Source organism: Cebidichthys violaceus, unplaced genomic scaffold (assembly GCF_023349555.1).
Source record: "Cebidichthys violaceus isolate CVI_PGR_0920_01 unplaced genomic scaffold, fCebVio1.0.p SCAF_16, whole genome shotgun sequence".
NCBI lineage: Eukaryota > Metazoa > Chordata > Actinopteri > Perciformes > Stichaeidae > Cebidichthys > Cebidichthys violaceus.
Genome location: NW_027176329.1, coordinates 4803053 through 4817494, shown reverse-complemented (window position 1 = coordinate 4817494; position 14442 = coordinate 4803053). Strand labels below are relative to the sequence as shown.

General features: G+C 41.9%; 1 protein-coding gene across 1 annotated transcript in view; it reads right to left on the bottom strand.

The window, feature by feature from the left end:
* Positions 1-1617: 1617 nt before the first annotated feature.
* The window catches only part of LOC137872570 (uncharacterized), a 29492-nt gene continuing 16667 nt past the window's right edge, over positions 1618-14442 (bottom strand). Inside the window, exons 9-10 of the mRNA XM_068710846.1 lie at positions 11794-11886; positions 1618-10074 (exon numbers count right to left, since the gene is read on the bottom strand). Coding sequence (XP_068566947.1) covers positions 9625-10074; positions 11794-11886 — 543 coding nt within the window. The 3' untranslated portion in view covers positions 1618-9624. The remainder of the gene's footprint in view (positions 10075-11793; positions 11887-14442) is intronic.

Genomic DNA, 14442 nt, shown 5'->3' with positions numbered 1-14442 from the left:
AGCTGGTAAAGGTGGAGCGTATTTTGTCTACTTTATATACTGCTGGTAGTTTAATCCATAATCATACATCATACTTTATTAGTTGATTTATGGTTTGTATTGATAATCTGAATCTACAGAGTAACTAGTAACTAGTTACAGTAACATAAGTAACACACAGTAACACAACTAGAAACATATAGTGGAGTAAAAAGACAAAATAATATTCTTTTATAATATTACAAATATTTCCCTCTGACATATAGTGGAGTAGAAGTATAAAGTTTCAATAAATGGAAATAATCAAGTTAACTAAAAGTACCTCAAAATTGTACTTAAGTGCAGTACTTGAGTAAATGTACTTGGTTACATTCCACCATTACAACTAGGCTATATCTCAGAGGTAAATATTGTACTTTTTACTCATGTCTCTCAAAGTGTTCATGTTTTGTGATGTTTGTGATAAACTTAAGGATGAAGTGTTCCTTTATAAACTAAATTAGTCCTCATCAGCTAATTTACTAAATTGTATTTAAAATTTCCTCTGGAACTTAACCAATAAGAAAAACAATACTTATAACTTGGCGTTAGTGTATTTGAGGATCGAGTCAGAAGGGGCATTTATTATCATATTATTGTGTATTATTACCAGCCGTGACAGCGACGCTGGTACTCTTTTCACAGTGAGTTGCCAGATGTTTATATTTCTGTGTCCGTGGTCAGATTTTGTCTCTGTGATAGCGTCACAACCGTGTAACATGCAGTCACGGAACTTTACAGGCGTGTAGTTGAGATCAAAATGAAGGCCGAGTTCGAAGGTGCGGTCCGAGCAACGCCGCTGGAAGTATGGGGGGGAATGGCCCCTTCCACGTTATTATGAACCCCACTGCTCGTCTTGGCAAGACCAGCTCTGCACGGCTAGTAGAAGCAGAGACTATTGGTTAAGGTTATAGGCATTGACCTCGAGTAGTTAGGGTCAGGGCATAGGACTCGGACAAATCAGTTGACCAGTACCTTGGTGAGCATGGAAGCCTTGTCCAATCCTAACGCTTGAATGCTGCACAGGGCGGGTCTTGCCAAGAAGAGCAGTGGGATCCATAATAACGCTGCCCCTTCTCCACTTCACGCCCCTGGTCTGACGTGGCGTCGCGGCTCGTGCGATCCAATCGCAAGGCGGTCTCCAGTTTCTGTTATTTTGAGAGAGCACACGGTTCATCTTAAAACACACGGTTTGGTTGTTACTGTCTGTTTGCCTTCTGTTGAGCATCAGCTGGCAGGGCTTCACCTCTCTGTAAACCCCCTCTGCACCACCACCAGCTGTCTTATACACAGAAGTACAAGCACTGAGAAAAGGTTACGTAACACAGCTGCAGTCCGCTCTGCCCACGTCTCTTCTATCACTGCTTCTGTTCAGCTGGGTACATTTAAAGTTGAAGAGCTTAAAGCGTGGACCACAATGTAACCTGGGTTGTCTGGAAAATGGTTGACGTCTCTGAGATCTTCGCTACTGTTTATTTAAACAAGGCTTTTCTTTCATGGCTGCTAATCTATGACCCAAATTCAAATGTAGAATACTGGAGTTTGTGTGACTGTAATGGAAAGTGCACGAAAAGCAGAGACACACAAACAAATAAAACGTTTGATTCACTCTCTGTTGAAAATTCATTTTAATTGGAGTTATTCATTCATTACAGAAAAAAGAGAAGCTTTATAAAAGTCTTTGCAGGGTGCCAAAAGGTCTTCTATAGTAGCGGTATATAAATAATCATTGATCTATTCTTCAAGCAAACAAGGGGGTGTGGCCCCTTGTCCATGGCAGTACAGTGAAGTATCGTTACAGTCAATGATTACCCAACTTAAATGACATGTCAACTCTTAGATATGAAGCATTCACGTGATCTCTTTCAAAATGAAAGCAACATGCAGGCGAACCAGTGATTTCTAGTATCAAAAACATACGGCTATGACATACTGTAACAACAACTGTCCTGAGGAATACACACTTACATGTTAAATCAATCAAACACAACGCAGAAGACCCGAACATACAGAATACTAGCAAAATATAGAGTTCTGTTGGGGGGAAATCAACCATAAAAATGACACATGACCAATCTACACCTACACATGCATGGAAACCAAAACCAGAGAATCCTAGATGAAGTGTTGGTCTGTTTTACTAAGGCTTCAGAATTCATACAGATTTAACAAACAGGCCCATACTTTCTTGATATTATCACACATCCTACATTTTTTGTTTCATTGTTGTTGTTTTTCCAGAAGTAACAGCAGTAATATTGACAGTGACAATACTTCTCCTGCCTGAGTCATGTGCTAAAACAACTAATTGGATCTAGTTTTGCCTCTAGAGCCATCCTGACTCTGACCTGACTCTGACCCAAAACCATTATTAGGAGAGTGTGTGTTCTGTGGAGAGAATGCAAACTTGTAATGCTCCTTAGAATGATGAAAGAAACTTATAATAATATAACATACATTATAAATAAGTCTTTGCATATTCTATGAGAAGTGATGTTAAAGGAGAATACCAGTGTCATTTGAAAAAACGAAACAAAGGCCATTGGTTGCTACTGAAGACGTAAATGTTTGAAAACAGCACAAAGATATAAAGTTTCATGTTTCAAAAGGGCTCGGTAATTTCCTTAAATAGCTGGACGCTGTTTTTAACAAATGTTACTCAAACAGGAAGATTTACTGCATATTTTCAGCAGCGGATTAATACACATTTTGTCTCTGGTGAGCATTTCTGGTAGTTCAAATTATAAATGTTTCTATTCAACAAAGCATTAATGACACAACTAAGTTTAGTGTGTCAAAATGTAAAAAAAAATGTTGTGTAAACTTTTATATCCTTCTGTGAATGACCGAAATCAGTGCGTAACATAAAACAAATATGTCATATTTCATGTGTTCATCATAATGAACAAGCAAAATAACGAATGGCAGCAAATAGCTTGAACAAGTTTTCTTATTTTGTCCTGACACCAACGAGACATAGAGACGCCCTCGATGATTGGCAGCAACCTTTAAAGGTATTCTCCTTTTACCATCACCCTCAGCTGAACGCCAGCAGTGAGAGGTGATATTAAGAGTCAGGAGAGGATCATGGGAAACCAGGACCAGACGTCAGCGACGAGGTCAGGATGGACTCACGAAGCCAGCTGTACAAAAAAAGTTCCATTCATATTATTACTATCAGTATTTACTATCAGCATCGAGGCTGCTGTCCCACAAGCAATCTACAGGCATGCGGCAGTTACACTAACTCTTAGGTATACACTGGGACAGCAGATAAAGGCTATAATATCAGAGTATGGAGAAATAGTTAGCACATTAGTAGCGAGAGTAGACTTTTTGGTGCTAAATGTGATGCTACAAAAAGTTCTGACAATGACGTGTATTCAAGCATGTTCGTTCATTCAAAAGAGATGCATTGGTTTGGGATGAGGTACGTTAGTCCCAAAGTAAACACACTGATTACATGAGTTATTATTAGGAATATGTATATATATTATGTAATAAAAAAAACATTCTCAGGTGCTGGGAGTTTGACGGTGGGGACAGATGTGAGTGAAATATAAAAGAGTTCTCCATCAAACCCCCTGGGTGGGTCCTTGTTAGTACCCTTAGAAGGGGGAAAGGTTCTGGACAGAACCTCCAGAGAGGGTTCTAGGTGTAGCCATTACACCATAGAACCCTCTAAGAACCAAAGTTTCTCTGTAGAACCTCTCATAAGGGGTTCTCATAGGTGGTGGAAATTTTCACAGATGGTTCTGGGTACAACCCTTTATGTTGGGTTCTAGGTAGAACCCTGTGAAAGGGTTCCAGTTGATGCCTTTATCAAATGTTTAACCAGAAACCCAACAGGGTTCTCTTGTGAGAACAAGCCAAAGAACCCAACGTGGTTCTAGTTAGCACCTTTATATCTAAGAGTGTACTATAGAGAGAACTTAGAGAGACAAACCAGTGGCTTTCAGTTATTTTTTGAATCAAAGATAAAACTAAATCCAATCACAGTAAGCCAGTGAGTTACACTGGAGTGAATTCAAATGAACTGATCTCAGTGTGACACTGCAGTTCTTCTGATACTTTGAACGAAAGCAAATTTCTAATATGATCAGAGGGAACCAGCAAACTGCGACACTGCAGACATCCTTTCATGATTTTTCAGTGCATTCTTTAGAATTACAGAGAATAGCAGATTAACAGAAGATTAAATCTCGCCCTACCCACGCAAGGATCAGCACCTGTGTTCTGACAGGCTTTGTGAATAGCGGGTGGCTCTGACGTGCAATGAAACAGAGAAGATCAGACAAGGGTGAAAGACGGAAAGTGAAATCCTTTCATAAAAACTTCGTCAGCTGCGATTGCCTGAACTTCTGTATCATTATTCCGTATACAAAAATACATTAGCATACGTTAGCTAGCTCAGAGGTGCTAGGTGAGCTAGCAGTATCGAGTATAGATCTTCCTTCTGCGTGGTGATACGGTTAGCGGGTGTAGTTCGGTACATGAAACCGCTCACAACAGGGATTATTTTTAGTCACCGGGTCATGATTTCTGGAAAGAGACATTACTGTTGAGTTTTTCCAAATGCATTTTTTTGGCACTTTGGGCACCACAAGCCGAGTGCCATCTACTTCCATTATATCGGAGAAAAAGAGACATATCTACGGCAGATATCTCCAAAACTTGGCAGCAATACTATCTTGAGTGACAAATATTACTACAGGTGAGAGGACAAATTTGTGTTTTTAATTTTAGGGAAAACTGTCCCTTTAAGAATGAAACATTTCATCTTCACTCAAAAAAGCGAAATATATTTGATCTGATTCAAGCAGCCTCACCAGCCTCTAAAGGACAGTATCAGTCCATTTAAATGGAAAACATGACATTTCATGAATGAATTTATCTAAATTGTTTTGTTGCCGTATTTTCTAAGCAGGTTAAATCCAACACTAAGCATAAATGTCCAGGTTGCTCCATGTGTCCTAATGGATTTAACTGAAGTGAAATGGGTCTAAATCATTTTTAAAGGAATGTTCAGGCATTCTGCATTCAAGCGATGTTGGCAGAATAGGAAAACCTCACGTTATTCCAACTTGAAAGTGCATTTTCCAAGGTGTTGGAGTATTTCTTTACTTCAGTTGTTTACCAGATCAGCAACTTAACATTTTTTTTTGACATCATTGTACAACATGTTGGTTTTCTGCACTTCTGTCTGTCTGTCTCGTTCCTGCTTTGAGTGTAAATAAGACAACCACGACGACGTTGTTACTGTGTCGAACGGTGCTCTCCTGAGGCGACAGACACTCACAAAGCTGCCGAGGCAGATGTCGATGAGAGGATTTCGCCCGGCGTCACTGTGAGCCCAACATGTGAACACAACATGAGTTAAGACTGAGAGCTGAAGGCGTCTCCAGCGCTGTATGCGTTTTGTTTTCTACCTGCTGTGGACATGTGGTTAAAGGATCGATGCAGCGCTTTGATTTGAGTATAAAATCTTGCATAAGCCTTGCAGTAAGAAACATATTAGCATTTTCACACTACACACATGCAGAACACATATCTTTATATTTACAACAGTAGGGGAAGAAAAAGGATGATTAAGAGTGACTGATGTCGAGATGTGCCGTGTGGCAGATTCCTCTTTCTGCCCGGTGGATGGTAGTGATGTCTCAGTGCCATTGTAATGAATATTGCTTTACATTTAATTGAGAATCAGTCGATCCTTTGACCATCGATTTGTCATTAGTCCACCTAACCTTCTTATCAGAGCTTATTAGAATTAACCTGATATTTACATCAAAACAAAATCAGTTATGAAGCCTTACGCTTGATTTATGTTTGTGTACATCCAACATTTTCCAACTACGCGGACGCGGATTGGCAGAAAAGATGGAGAACTTAGAGTGACGGTTTGCCGCAATGAGAAACCCACACAGACGATTCCACGTCAGCTCACCACAGTGCGATCATCCTTGCGGAAAGTATAACCGAGTCTTAACAGTTTCCTCTTTGCTTTAACGATCTGGTGAAGTCCCTACAAAACAGCCGTACAAAATCAATAATTCAAAGTGGGGTATGCAAGTCACACTCGTGATTCATGTACTAACAATTTACCTCTGCAGTGAATAAAAACTCAATGCAAACTACATTTTCCTGAATAAGAAGTGAACTAGTCATTTTTCCAATAGCTGCTACTTATTTTAACCCTTTGTAATTACAATGTGAACCTTTTTTTCCTTTCAAAAGGATCACATTAAATTGTGTGCTTTTCTTGTCCAGACACCAAACATCTGTGTCTGTGTGAGACGGTTTTTAGTAAACCCTAGAGGTAAAAGTTCGTAAATCTCACAGACGTCCCAGGTTGACATCATCAGAGGAAGCCACACTGTGAACAGCTGTGTGGGACGGGATCCGTGGCACCGTGGAGCCCTGTTACGATGAAGATCAATGTGTTTCGGTGTGTTTCAGTCGGTGAAGTGTGTGGTCGATGGATACTGCTGCGATTCCCTAAATGTGTGAAAGTGCTGCCCTCTTTAAGTGCGACAGAGTGTTTGACCCTGTGGAGGGGAGGACATGTTTGGACAGAGTTTCCTCAGCAGTGGTGTCTCGCTCTCATTCTGTGTCTTGGGTGTGAATCAGTTTCCTGTGACCCGAATTAGCCCACAGTCTTCCTGCACTGCATGGAACTAATTAGTCAAAAGGAGTTGTTACGGCTGCGAGAGCTTGAGCTAATTGACTCTATTCATGCTTCTCCTTGTTTGAACTGCCACCGTTTTTTTTTTCTGTGGTCCATCATGTGTGTCTTTTCTTTCTTCAAGTGTGTAACTAAGGTGTAATTTAGAAGCTACCTGTGGTACATCTCTACCACCACAATCTGTTCTTTTTTTAAACTCGCACATGCTTTAGAGCTCTTTACAGTAAATACATCCACACTATGAACATCAGTTATTAGGATTAGGATATCCTCGACTCAATAAAAGGTGTAACCTGGTCACGGAATAGTTGAATACATCAGGTGGTTGTAAACATTTGACCTTCCTATACTATACAATCGCTCTATTACTGTTGCAGTCAATAGTAGCGTCACTGACTTGACCGCTCGCTAAGCACCGACCCCAAGCTGTCAGTGGAGCCCACACTGTTACTAACCGCACTCCCTGAAAAATTATATCAGTTTTTGAAAAACGAAAAAGCGGTTTTAGAGAAAAGCAGACAGAAAGGTCGACAATATGTGTTTGAAGGAAATAACCAGGATGTCAAACTGATTCAACAGAGAAAACAGGTTAAAAAGATAAAAGCCTACAGATCACAGTGCCACATCACCTGGCACAGAGACAGAAGACAATTAAATTAACGCTGTTTCTGTAAAGCCGGGTATGCTAACGCTAGTTAATGCCGTGCTAAGGTACTCTGCTAACGTCTGCGACACAGGTTTTTACGTAGAAACGTAACATTTTGGAAACGTATATCTCCTTCCAACATTCCTGTGCAACGCGTGATTTTTGTTTTCCACATCCGCAAAGTGACATCACACAATGAAACCGTGCGGCAGGTTTCTGCCCTTTCGTACACATCCGACAATTTCTAAGTACACGAATGGGCAGAGAAGATGGAGAACTTTGAGAATGTCGATTTGCTGTGAGGAGGAATGTACGAGATTCAAACGTTTTCTTGTTCCGATTCCACCTCAGCTCGTGCCCGTGCGACCGTCCTTGCAGAAAGTATAACAGAGGCTTAACGACTATCCCTTTTAACAAATGTTTAACAATGACCAACTCGGAATACAAAAAAACTGCCTGGAAATGAGGAAAATCTGAATAGACTCTGAGAGTCTATGGAGCAGAGCAGAATAGGTGGTGGCCGATGCTACGGTGTAATTGGCCAGCTTGCATTCAAGAGGCGGGACCTAGCGAAGGGTCAGTCGTTGAGTTTGGATTCATAGAGCAGAGCAGCAAATGGAAGGAATCATAATTTTTGACTCATTGATATTAACCATTAATTCAGGATTCTGATTCTCTGCCAATGCCTTCCTCTTTTTCATTTCCCATCATTCATGATCTGAAAGGAATCATGTCTGCACACACACACACACACACACACACACACACACACGCACACACACCTCATAATCTCTGTTATATTCGGTCTCATTCTGTCGGGGCTGTAGGCTGCATCGTTATCTCAGATTGATTCGACTGCTTTCCAGTCACTTCATTTTGGCAAACAACTGGGCTGCAATAATCAGAGCTCCGTCCGATAGATGGGAGCTGAGATGAAAGGAGCACGCTTTAAATCATGCAAGTCCTTTATCTGTTCCCCCGAATAGTACCCTGTTCCATCTATGTCGTCTCTTTTTTATCACCCTTCCTCACTCCATGGTGTCTGTGAATCGGTCCTTCCAAAAGAGACCAAAAAAAATCCAATTATGTTCGCGGGAGCTGTTCCAGAAGTCCCAGAAGGGTTGCACATTCCTCTCCCAATTTTATTTTTTGCTCTGACAGGGCTAGTGACAACTCCACTGGGGGAAAAAACAAACAAAAAACAGATGAGGATAGTTTCTACAGTTGGCTGCTCTTGTGTTCTCTGGAATTCATCATTAGCGCGAGTGAGATGAGGGGCCACATTCCCACAGGTTTCTCCAGACGACGCCTTCAAATGTGGCAGATTTGAAACCAAAAAGATTTGAGAGAGAGTAAAAGCAACTACCGGCACTGGAACGGGAGCGGAGCGGTATTCAATATTCAATCTTCAGAGCTTGTTTCAGTTTGCAGGGTTTGGAGGGTTTTCCAGAAAGAACATGTTGAGGAGGTGTTTTTTTCCCCTCGTACATATCGGTGAATGATTGCTGAGGCAAGCACTTCTGTCCGAGAGGCAGAGACGCCTTTTGACATGCTTGTATTGTTGATAATAGAGTCTGTGTATGGGCGGGATGAAATGCAATCACGGCGGTGTTTGTCTGATCCCGTGAGAGCAGAGAAAAGTGCTGTCAGAGGCGACACACTGAGATCCACATCGATACCGGAGAAGCTCTTTGCTGTTTGTTGTTAGTAGCCGTGGGGTCTTTGAATATAATGTGTGATTCTGACTGAAAAAAATGTGTCAAACTCCTTTTTTTTCTTGACAGGAGGTGAAATCCTTTGATTCCCTGTCGGTGCTGAGAGTGTTCTTTCTCCCTTTCGCATCGTCAGAACTTCTCTTCTTGAGCCTGTGCGTCTTTGGCCCAGTTGAAGCTCACATGCATTGAGTCTAATCTAACGTCAGCATTTTCCTGCAGACCTGAACTATGATACCTACTTTAATGTTTCATTTAAATGCATGCATTCTCCATATATGCAGAGAATTGTTTTGTTCTTCCAATACAGCTTGGTGTTCTTTTGCATCTAATGTGTCAGTGCGCAGTGCTTTGTATTTTGCATTGTGCATTTTGTGCGACTGCCTTTTTTTTGTTTTTCTTGTAGGCTAAAGTGACGTCTGAATCCAAGCATGACTATTATGTCTATGATGTTGTTCTAAATGCAGTGATGAAGGACTCGGTGGTGTTTGGGATGTGATAGACAGAGCCAGGTTGTTGTGGGTGTCGTTGCTGACTAAAAAAACATTCCCTGCTGGATCCTCTCAGGTGCTCTGAGCTGATTCCTCCTTCTGGCCGACGTCTTCGCTCTCAGCCCCTCCCTCTGTCGTGGCTAAATCCGACCCAGCGGTGCCCCTGGAGGCCGCTCCTGGCGACGAGTCGCCGCGCAGGCTGCCGTCCGGGGTGGCAGCAGTAAGCGAGCGCAGATTGGAGGCGGGGCTGCCACCCGCAGCGGAGTCGGGGCTTCGGCTGGCGCTGAGGTCGCCGTGGGGGACCGCTGTGGCCTCCAGGTAGTTGGGGGGATCTTCTTCGGTCATGGCTGTAGGGGAGACGGCGTTCAGGAGGGGCTTGTGGGAGGCGTAAGTCATCCCTCCGTCAGTGTCACTGTCCAGTGGTAGCCCGGAGGTGGTGAACTCCACCCCGGAGTCGCTCATCTCCAGAAAATTGTCCGAGGAAAGAGTGTGGTAGCGGCCACCTTTGGACACCTCGAGGCCCTGAGGAGAAAGAAGGAGGAGAGGGGAAGGGGTGAGTCAAAGGAGATGAAAGCCACAGGGAATATGAGATTACCAAAGGCAAGGACAAGAGGAAGTAAGAGGAGCCAGGAAAAACACAAAAAGGAGGCATTAGCAGGCAGAAAGTGAGAGGAGGCACAAGAAAAGAGAGGGACGGGATGAGACGAGATCCCGACAGAGCGGAAGAGATGGAGGACGGAGGAGGTGTAGGATGGGTGAAGGGAAGGAAGAGGTGGTAAAAAATGAGGTCAGGGAAAAATCACTGTGAATAATTCATACACATGTTTCTACAACCATATTTATAGATTTACCTTCCACTCCCATGTAAAAGCAACACTGCTTACTTCCCATGTTACACGGAGACAAGATGCACTGCCTCTGTGAATTTTTCATGGAACTATTCTGCTGAACTGGTCTTCTTTTGCACATTACCATACCATTACCTGTGCTCTACCCCCATTCCCACTGAAGACTTCTTCTCCTTTAACTTGGATAGTACATTCATATTTCACATATTTTACTTTCTGTGTTTGTATATCTTCCTAAAAACGTAATTTTTGTTTCATTTCTTACTTTACTCCTAATTTTATATACTTATATATGTTCTATTTTATTGCTTATCTTGTTGTTCTATTCTATTTTTATTTCAATATTTGAATATCTGTTAATACATTGTATTTGTGTGTAGCTGATTTTCTTGTTTACTTATATTGGTCATTCAGAGGCATCAGTATTAAATTAAGACAGTTTCATAACCAGTTAAAAGTTCCTCACAGTAACTTTAAATATGTTAAAAGCAAACAATTCTGATTTGTACTAAAGAAACAGACTGTAAAATGTATGGCTGAGAGGATACACCTGTCTTCTCCATTAAATATGAAGACCACATTTCATCATTGTCACTTAAAACCTGCTGAGACATGAAAAAACGTTGAGTCCAATTATAACCTAGCTGCCAGGATATGGTTTGATGTTTAAATCAACAAATCTGGGAGAGCTACAGTAGTTTCCTTCTGATCTTCCATGTCTGAGTGCACATGATGCCTGAAGAAACTCAAATCAAACAGCTCCAACAACTCCCTGAACCTCGACCTCTTTACTCGCCTTACTCCTGTTTATTTCACTTTCATAAAAGCTCATTAAACATTAATCTAATCTGTTCCACCGCTGAGTGTAGAGTCTAAGGTTGATTGCCTTTTAATTACACTTGGCATTGATGTGACTTCATAAGCAGCTGGTTTCTGCCAAGCAATCTAAAACACAAGGAGGGTTAATAAAGATGGTTGATTTATTTTTATCTCGCTTTTTTATTTATGAGGAAAACTTCCCTGATAGTGTGAAGGTGTTCTGTAATCAGGTTTGAGATATTACACCATATTTTTATTATTACTGGAAGGTTTCATGTATCGTGTATGTTGTCAAAATGGTAATGCAACCTAAAAACCCTGCTTGTCTTCTTGACCTTTAAGCCCTTTAATTTTCACCTCTTTTTTTGGTGGAAAAGGATAGTAAAGTGAAGTAAAGTGTCAAAGTAAAAACAAAAAAAATGTAAAACACATGTAGGTTTGGCTTCTTTTTAAAAATTGTCTGTAAAACCAGGTGTGGCCTTTTGATAATTAGTTCTATTGTTAATCATACATGTTGCGATGTATGTCGATGAGTTGATCAGCCATCTTCACCCCTCTGGGTTCCACCACTGACCTTGATTGTGACGTCTGTGCTCTCCGTGGGCTGCTCACACACAGACTGCATCAGAGACTCCTCAGTGAACCTGGTGTAGGCATCATGGACCACCTGCAGACAGGAGACGCTTCAAAATGTGGCCACTACAATGTAACGCCCCGGCAGCTGAGCAACTAGTCATCAAATATACATAGACACTGAATAGAGAAGACATAACACACAAAAAAACACACACGCACACACACACACACATACACACACACACACACACACACACACACACGTAACTACACAGAATACTAAATGCACATATAAGCTGATTTATTTGTCTTCGTGGTCGGGCGGGAGGTTGAGAGGAAGCCGAGCCAAAAGAGGATGTAATCTTTCAAAAATGTCTGTTCCATTGAAGTGCAAGAAAGACGGCATGAGGGGAGGGCAAGGACCGGTGGAGGGAAGATGCACTCGGTTGGAGGAGTAAAAGTGGGAGAGGAGGAGGCGGAAGACCAAGATGGATATGTTGAAGAAAAGAGGTAGATGGGAGGGTATAGAGACAGGTTGGAGAGAATAAGGGTCAGAGATAAAGTGAGGTCGCAGGCATTTAAAGGGCCAGTGTGCAGGATTTAGGGACATCTATTGTTTTCAAACTTTCTTGAAAACAAGGAAATGCATAAACTGCAGCAGCTCCATGAGTTCAATTAAAAGTTGTATCAAATCCTACAGAGATAAATCTTGCAGGGGTTTTTTTGAATGGGTAAAAACAACGATCTGTGTTTGTTTTTTGTTTTTTATAACCATCTAAAGCCACACAAAACAAATGTGCTGCAACATTCTGTCTGTTAAAGAGAGGCTGTATGCTGATGAAATAGAGTAAAAAATACTGAATAAAACAACTAGCAGGAAGCACTGGAGTTATCATCTTATGGTCTGGGAGAGAAGGTACAAATGAGAAAGACAGAGTGTAAGTAAAATACTACACTCAAAATGAATGAATGAGAAGGAGAAGAAAGACAAGTAAAGGGAGAAAGACAGGTGGAGATCCACAGAGAAAAGAGGTGGAGAGACATGGGGAGAGAGAGAGAGAGAGAGAGAGAGAGAGAGAGAGAGAGAGAGAGAGAGAGAGGGTGGAGGGGGACGATTGATTAGAGTTCTGTGTCGGTCCCTTGGGTTCGGTCCCTGAAAGGTCGGAGACATCCTCTCACTCATGTTCTCCGTGTTCTCAGATCTATGAGGAAATCCATAACGCGTCGTCAGACGTCAGCGGCAACTGCTGTCATCTCAACCTCCGCTGTCGATACACAAGCTCGCGTTAGAAGTGTCCATACGCACATGAAAATGAAAAAAGAATGCACATTATAAGCACATATTGATATGTCGGCATATACAGGAACACCCAAACAATACGTGTACACATACGGTGAGTGAGAGCTACACGGGGGTATGACCTGCTGGTTTTACATTTACTGTACTCTGTTCACTAGTACGTATGTATAGTCACTGTTACTCCAGTACTTTTGACTAGTAATGACATCAAACCAGTAACTTTTTATGAAGAGTAATGCAATTTAATTTTTTTTCAGACGGACGACACCTTCTGGACGGCACGGCGAAAGACAAACAGAAAGGAAACACGCGCGGTGCTCTTCAGCATGAATTCACTAATGTAAAATAAGCAACTCATAACGCTGACTAGTGACCGAAATGTGAGTATTGTTGTCTTTGGTGACTAGTGACAGTTGTGGATAAATGTAAAAACAGCACGCCACAGGGGAGACGTCTCAATGTCGTGTCACATGTTGATCTATTGCTATGAAGACGTGAATATGAACACATAACGTCGTATCCACAGTAACTAGACGAACACAGACAGACATGAAAAAAAACACCAACACGGGCCAGTAGTTGATTAGACAGAAGAACAGATCTACTGTACATCATGGAAGCTTTCATAAAGTTAATCACTACTGCCCTTAACACCTACACCACACACACACGCACACGCACACACACACACACACACACACACACACACACACACACACACACACACACACACACACACACTAACCTTGTAATTCACACCACACAGTAAAACAACACTGAAGTACATATGTGCATGTGTGTAAAGCCCCACACACTGTTTGTTAAAGAAAGCAGTGAAGCTGCAGGTCAGATTGTTGATGAGTGACTGCAGGCCTGCGTCTGAGCCGCTTATGAGCCGAGAGAAGAAGAAAGACAGAACGCAGGAGAAGGGAGGAAAGCCAGAGCGGCAAAGCAGACGCATGTGTGGCACACGTGAGGTAAGTGTGACTTCCTCCAACATCGGTGCTCAGCTGCAGTTACACACGTCAATATAGAGGAGGTCTAAACCATCTAAACAGGTCATTTAGTCTCTATTCTTATGTTTCAAATCTTATATTCTCAAAGCAAGTGAACAGCTCAGGTCTCCTTTCTGTTGATTCACAACCTGACGTGGAGCCAAGCAGAAACAGCTCTCCGACTTGCTTTAAGAAACGGAAGATTTTAAGATTAAATAGTGGATTGAATTACTGAACTAAAATGCATGTGTGCACCCCGACCTGGTTCAAAACCGTTTCTAAAAACCTGGTAGACAGACCGAGCTCGTCAAGCCAACACCGTTTGTAGCATTAAGCGCTACCATATATTTAG